Source organism: Rhinopithecus bieti, unplaced genomic scaffold, assembly GCF_001698545.2.
Source record: "Rhinopithecus bieti isolate Rb0 unplaced genomic scaffold, ASM169854v2 scaffold_24306, whole genome shotgun sequence".
Classification (NCBI taxonomy): Eukaryota; Metazoa; Chordata; class Mammalia; order Primates; family Cercopithecidae; genus Rhinopithecus; species Rhinopithecus bieti.
Window position 1 is genome coordinate 930035 of NW_016811898.1, and position 7730 is coordinate 937764.

Below are 7730 nucleotides of genomic sequence, written 5' to 3' on the forward strand. Positions count from 1 at the left end.
TCCCTCCCTCTCTCTCTCTCTCTCTCTGTCTCTTTCTCTCTTTCTCTCTTTCTCTCTTTCTCTCTTTCTCTCTTTCTTTCTTTCTTTCTTTCTTTCTTGAAGGAGTCCCGCTCTGTCACCCAGGCTGGAGTGCAGTGGCATGATCTTGGCTCACTATAACCTCCACCTCCCGGGTTAAAGCAATTCTCCTGCCTCAGCCTCCTGAGTAACTGAGATTACTGGCATGTGCAACCACATCCAGCTAATTTTTGTATTTTCAGTAGAGGCAGGGTTTCACCACGTTGCCCGATCTCAAACTCCTGACCTCAAGTCACCTCAGAATCCCAAAGTGCTCGAATTACAGGCATGAACCACCATGTCCAGCTGTGTCTTCATTCCAAGTATTTTCTATTTCTCACCCCCACTTCCCCATCCCTGCTCCATTCTAAACTCACTGACCTTAAGAGGAGACTGTTATAGCAGAGACAAAGAGAGAAAAACTCAAGTTTCAAAATAGACTTTTGAAGTTCATGGCAGTGACAATGGCTTGAGGGAACAAATTTTGACTCTCAAAAGCCTGATTGTTGAGTATCATCATAACACATTCCTGGAGCCAGGCAAAGTGGTAGCACACCTGTAATCTCAGCTACTCAGGAGGCTGAGACAGGAGGATCCCTTAAGTTGGAGGCCAGCCTGGGCAACATAGTGAGACCCTAGATAAAATACACAAATAAATAAATAACTCGAAACACAGGGAATAAATTTTTTTTTATGATAAACAATAAACTCAGATAAGTTCAGGGTGATCTAAAGAGGGTTTTTTCTCCCACTCAGGAGGAAAAGCATTTGTGAAACTGAGAAAGTATAGGAGAGAATCAGAGAGGAGAACAAGACTCAAGCAGAGCACAGAAGTTGGCAGAGGAGAGAGGACCCTCTGTTAGGATGTGGCCCCTGTCAGCCAGAAGCCACAGAGATCCAGCAACCTGAGAACAGATGGGCACACGGGTATCCTAGAGGAAGACAGAAGTGTAGAGAAGTCAACATCTGTGGACCATGGAGACCATGGAGACCAGCAGGGACAGAGGACAACCAAGGCCACCCAGCACCCAGGCCCTTGGATCTCAGATCAACCCAAAGGAGACACGGGAAGGCCACAAATCCTCCCCCGACTGAGAAAATCCTGAGCTCACTGAAAACAAACCATATTGATGGAATTAACCTGAATGGACTGGATGAGGTATTTGCCATCAGCAGGCCTGTGGGCTCAGAAGAGAGATACATTGACTTATAAAAATAAGAAAGCTCTATTTCTTACATTCTTGAAAAATGTGACTGAAATTTATATCTAATACAGTTCTCCTTACAGCCAACACAGAGTCCTTTAGAGGAGGCAAATTTAGCAAATAAAAATACAGGATGCTCAGTAAAATATAAATTTCAGATAAGTAATAAATTAATTTTTAGTGTGAGTATGTCCTATGTAATATTTGGGACATTCTTATACTGAGAATTATTTGTTATTTATCTGTAATTCAAATAATTGTTAGCATAGGTATGTCCCATGCAATATCTGAGACATATTTCTACTAAAGATTATTTGTTGTTTATCTGAAATTCAAATTTCACTAGGCAGGCCGGGCATGGTGGCTCATGCCTGTAATCCCAGCACTTTGGGAGGGCGAGGCGGATGGATCACCTGAGGTCAGGAGTATGAGACCAGACTGGCCAACATGGTGAAACTCTGTCTCTACTAAAAATACAAAAAATTAGCTGGGTGTGGTGGCGGGTGCCTGTAATCCCAGTTACTCGGGAGGCTGGGACAGGAAAATCTCTTAAACCCAGGCGGCAGAGGTTGCAGTGAACCAAGATTGTGCCACTGCACTCCAGCCTGGGTGACAGAGTGAGACTCCATCTCAAAAAAAAAAAAAAAAAGTCATTGGGCATCCTGTGTTTTCTCGGACAACTCTGTCCCTAGAGCCCCCTTCCCTGTGCAGGAGTCCACCACACATCTTTCTCCCTGTGGACTCCCACAGAGTTGTCAGCAATGGCCAAGGCCTACCTTCTCCTGAAGACACAGTGTCTGAATTTGACCTTTTTGGTTGAAAAGTCCAACTGTAGTCTTCAATCCAGCGTTTGAGAACTAATTCCCAGAGCTCCTGAACAGAGACGGCCTCCAAGTACTCCTTCAAACACTGAAACTCATTGTGGTAGATTCTACATTCTTTCCATTCATTGGCTAGGATTGCGAGTTTTAAAGGACTCAGATCTGGTTTTTTCCTCAAAGACTGTCTGCTCTGTTGGAAGGGGTCCACGTTGGGAATGGAGAGATGCTTTCTAAAGATGTTTAATTTTGTTTCTTCATCTCTTGTGCTAATGAGTTCCACTGTCCTCACATCCGGGCGGGCACACAGTGACTTGTAGGACAGGCTGGAAGAGACAGTGCTCATGATAAATTTACAATGAGGGGAGAGTGAGTGTGGCAGCCAGGAGAAATCTTTCGCCTGATGGAGAGAATCAAAGACATTTGAAAACATTAAAGACTTTAAAATTACTTTGTTGATGGTTTTTCAACTTAGAGTAGGTACAATATAGGGAGTAAGTATAGAATAAGGGTTGGAGTGAAGGTTATAAATAGTAACTTGAATTGCAAGCATTAAGTGCTAAGAAAATATCAAGTCACATTCAATAGAACCGTATTTGACTCATGTGTCAGTTATGAATTTGATTGTGCAAATGTGAACTGTAAAAAGAGTTTCTTAGGGGCAAGTAATTTAATAAAATCACATACTTCTGAAGAATGACCTACAGGAATAACCAGAGGAAACTGAAGAGCGCAATTGGAACCATTCAGTTGAAAAAGAGAAGTTGTCACTTTGTGCAGCAATACTATCACGAGTTAAATCATTTAATTTTGGAACAAAATAAATACCTAATAAGATCAATCTTTTCTCAATTCCTTTAATAGCCTTTCCCACAGTACCTCTTTGCCTGATAACACCAACCATCACATACTCACTCTGAGCCAGGCACTGTGTTGAATGTGTCTGTAGGTACTAACTGTATTAATTATGGGTTTTAATTTCTGCATCTTAGGATTATTTAACATTCCCCAGGACCTTACACATCCAGCCCTTCCCAAGGCTAGCTAACTCCTGGGGGTGGTGGACAGCCTGCCTGGAATCTGCCTTTAGCGTGCAGATCTAACTCACACAATAACCCTGCCCTAAATCAACCCAGGGCCGGGTACCAGACAACTAGAGGCAGTCTCTGTGCCCAAAGCCCATCAAAATTATTCAAATTAAGCCTGGGTTAATTTGCACAAAAACATTTCTTTTTTTTTTTAGTTAACTGGGCATGATGGCTCATACCTACAGCCTGCAGTCCCAGCTACTTAGGAGGCTGAGGTGGGAGGATGGCCTGAACCCGGGAGGTAAAGGCTATGATTGCCATGATTGCACCACTGCACTCCAGCCTTAACTACAGAGCAAGATGCTGTTTCAAAAAAAATACATAAATAAAATAAAAATAAAAAATTCAAATTAGCCAACCCTAAACTGTTTACCCTGCCCTGCCTTGCCATTCCTATAGAAACCCCAGTAAGGGCTCTGGCTTCAGTTTCCCCTTTCTCCTGTCCTCTGCCTCCTGACCACCCTTCCCCTGGGTCCCTGCACAGTGTGTCCCCTTCTCTCAGGAAACATAAGTAATGACTTCGTCTTTCAGTGGTACTGGCCTCTCCATGTGGTCGCCCAACCATACTTCTGCAAATTAAATCCTGGGCATAATTTTAATACATGAACTCACTCCATCCTCATTACAACACTCTAGAAAGGCAGAGAAAGAATAGAGGATAGAGGATAGAGGAGCTACATGCCTTATCTAATTAGTTTAAGCTAGTTTAAGTGGCAGAGCTGGGATTCAAACCAAGGGTCTGGCACCAGATGCAGGCTCCTAATCGCTGCCCTAAACTGCTTCAGCTAACTGTCTGGCCATCCTTCCTCCTTCTAAAGAGCTCTGCCTCAGGTCTTTCTTCCAGAAAGCCATCCCTTCATGAGAGGCTGTCACAATACTACATATCAGTCTGTAGCAGCACACGTCACAGTTGTGATATGACTTCATTAATGACTGCCATTCCCCACTAGAATGAAAGCTCCATTTCTTTACAGGGACTATGTCTGTCTGTCTTTGCTAATAGTGCTTTGCCTATAGTAAGTGCTCATGGTATACATACAATTTTTTTTTGAGATAGAGTCTCGCTCTGTCACCCAGGCTGGAGTGCCGTGGTGTCATCTCAGCTCACTGCAACCTCCACCTCCTGGGTTAAAGCAATTCTCCTGTCTCAGCCTCCCAAGTAGCTGAGATTACAGGTGTGTGCCACCATGCCTGGCTAATTTTTTGTATTTTTTTTTAGTAGAGATGGGGTTTCACCATGTTGGTCAGGCTAGTTTCGAAATCCTGACGTCAAGTGATCTGCCTGCCTTGGCCTCCTAAAGTGCTGGGATTATATGCCCAGCATTATGATATATTAAATTAAAAAGCAGGTTAAGAAACAATGTGGTGTGTAACTTCTTTACATAAATATGTATATGTATATATAGATATCCATAGGTAAAAGCATATACAGCAGCAAAATATTTACCAGTGGTGAGACATGAGTGTATTTAATTTCCTATTTTCTTCTTTTTTTAATCATATTTCTATAAGAAACAGATCTTATTCACATATTTGATTACATATACTTTTAAGATTTAAAGAAGCTGCTTCCCAAAGTAATAACTGGTGCCAAGTATTAGTAGAGGTTCCATTGATCCAATATTATTTCAAACAGGAGAAAAACTGAAGATGACAACCCATGAATGCAATGTTGTATGTGCAAAACCAGTGAAGATGAGGTAGACCAAACTATAATACATAAAGAACAATAAGACTGATCAAAGTATAAAATGGAGGACAGATATGTGCATGGGGAAAGGCCCCAGTGGCTGGAACCAGAATGCCCATGTCTGAATTCTGAGTCCACCACTTAACCATCTTAGGACCTTAGACAAGCCACCTACCATCTCTATGCTCAGTTCACCCTGTGTAAACAGGGAAGATGAACACAGTCTCTTTCTCATATGGTTGTTGTATGAATTAAATGTATTAATATTCTTTTTTGTTTTTGTTTTTGTTTTTTTGGAGATGGAGTTTCACTCTTGTTGCCCAGGCTGGAGTGCAATGGTACAATCTTGGCTCACTGCAACCTCTGCCTCCCGGGTTCAAGCGATTCTCCTGCCTCAGCCTCCCAAGTAGCTGGGATTACAGGTGCCCACCACTATGCCTGGCTAATTTTTGTATTTTTAGTAGACACGGGGTTTCTCCATGTTGGCCAGGCTGGTCTTGAACTCCTGACCTCAGGTGATCCACCCACCTCAGCCTTCCAAAGTGCTAGGATTACAGGTGTGAGCCACCGTGCCCAACTAAATGCATTAATGTTCTTAAAGTTCCAAAAATGGTGCCTGGCCCATTGTAAATACATTATAGAAGTATTTGTTCAATAAAATATAGAGCAGGGCTGGGTGCAGTTGCTCACACCTGTAATCCCAGCACTTTAGAAAGCAGACTGGGAAGCTCGCTTGAGCCCAGGAGTTCAGAATAAGACTGGGCAACATAGCAAAACCTCATCTCTATAAAAAGTTGAAAAAATCAGCCAGGCATGGTGGTGTGTGCCTGTAGTCTGGAGGCTGAGGCAAGAGGATGGCTTGAGCCCAGGAGTTAGAGGTTACAGTGAGCTATGATCATCCCACTGCACTCCAGCCTGGGCAACACAAAAGACCCTATCTCTTAATTAATTAAAATACAAAGCAGTAACTAAAAGCAGTGTTGGCTGAAACCAGAGATGTGTGATGCAATGGAAAGGTGTTATATATAATACATCCTAAATAATGAAGTTTTTATTATTTGTATTTCTTTTTTTTAATTGTTTTATTTTTATAAAGTTGTGATAAAATAGTTTTAAATATCATTTTAAAAAGATGTTACCTTCTGACCTGAAATCCCATAAATGCCAATCAGTTCTTCAATTCCATCTAGTACAAGTATGCATGGCTTTAAACTGATGGAAGCAATAAATACTTCCACAAGAAGTGGAAAGACCAAGGCATCTGAGTCTTCATTAAGAATATCTGTTTCGAGCTGAGTACCTACAGCATAGAAATTTGTTCAAATTAGGTGGAAATGATTCTGTCATTGTTAAAACATGTTTATGGGCTGGGGAAGCAAAAGAGGTTGGGAAAAATGAGCGCTACTCACAGCTGTACGGCTAACACACATATGTATACATGTGATTACCATCCTCAAAATATTCAACCCAAAAGAGATAATAGTGATGTTTACCACCAGATTGTCTCCAACACATTTTCAGGATTTGATATAAAAATATTTTTGTATGATCCAAAACATTACTCTCATCTTCCAGAATGCAAAAACAGGCCATGTTACAAAGAGTTGGATATGAAGAGAAGTCCTGTGATCTATGAAGTTTCTGACACTCCTTAACATTGGGTGCGTGCTTAGGGTCACAGCCACCGCCCTGGGCTCTTCCAGTAATGCTCAGATACAGGAGCTCCTACCCACTGTCTCCTCTCCTTGGCCCTAGCCCATCTTAAACTTAACAGAAACAATCCTAAACTCTACCCACACTATTGGACCCTAGACTTTGGACTCTGGAAAGTATACAATCTTAGGAAGAACTAAGCTATGAACCCCCAAAAGGCAAAGGAAGTCATTAGAGATGTTTGACTTTCAGACTGTGATAAAGTGACCTAATAGCAGCAACCCCAAGTTGTAATCAACTGCCTAATACTCTAAGAACATTTTACTGCAACTTCCGTCTTGCTTTTATTTTTCAAAAGCAATATTTTCTACAGAAATTTAAGCATGTTGAGGTCTGGAAAATCGAGTCACACGTAGATGCTTTAATGGATTAGGCCTCTCAGATGCATTAAGATTTTGTTAGAATTGTTGAGAGTAATTATGTTTAGCAAATATTTATCAGTTGCCTATTATGTGACGGTTCCATGCTAGATGCCGAGAGGAGATAAAATGATTCATATATGAAGTCAACCACCTAAAGGAAGTGGAAATTGATTCTGTATACAAATAGCCACATTTCAAGGCAGAATATGAGTCTGAAGGCTACTGAAGCTTGATGTAGAACCATCACAATAAAGAAAAGCTCCGTATGGAAGACACTTCAAACAAGCCTTTAAGGGTGCACAGGCAGAGACGAGGAGAAGGGCATATCATCAAGACAGCATCTCCAAAGGCTGGGACATAGGAAGGCGCCATGAACACTTGAAAAATAGGACATTGCTTAGAGAGCAGTGGTTCTTAACAGGAGAGGTTCCAGGGTTTTGAGATATCCTACAACACAGGACAGTCATACCCAATGAAGCTTTGTCCACAGGTCTACCTGACTTTCAGATATTTTGACAATCACGTAAGGGGGAAAAAAAATTCATAATGACCTAACCTAGAAACCAACTCCATTTTACATATGAACACAAAGTATTTTTTGTACGGTTTTAAAACACATTGAATTTTCTAGAATGTACCACCACACAAATTGATGGAAGATTATACATTGCTTTGTCTAAAATGACACCAAGATTTAGTCACCATTTCAGAAAATCACCACCCAATAGTAAAACTATCTATGATGTTTGAGTCTTTTTCTTTTTTCTTTTCTTTTTTTTTTCTTTTCTTTTTTCTTT

The 7730-nt window shown here is 41.3% G+C and overlaps 1 protein-coding gene across 1 annotated transcript in view; it reads right to left on the reverse strand.

Moving 5' to 3' along the window:
* The window catches only part of LOC108544245 (putative tetratricopeptide repeat protein 41), a 90154-nt gene that overhangs the window by 50618 nt on the left and 31806 nt on the right, over positions 1-7730 (reverse strand). Inside the window, 2 exon segments of the mRNA XM_017895296.1 lie at positions 2039-2480; positions 5998-6158. Of these exon segments, the coding sequence (XP_017750785.1) occupies positions 2039-2480; positions 5998-6158 (603 nt within the window).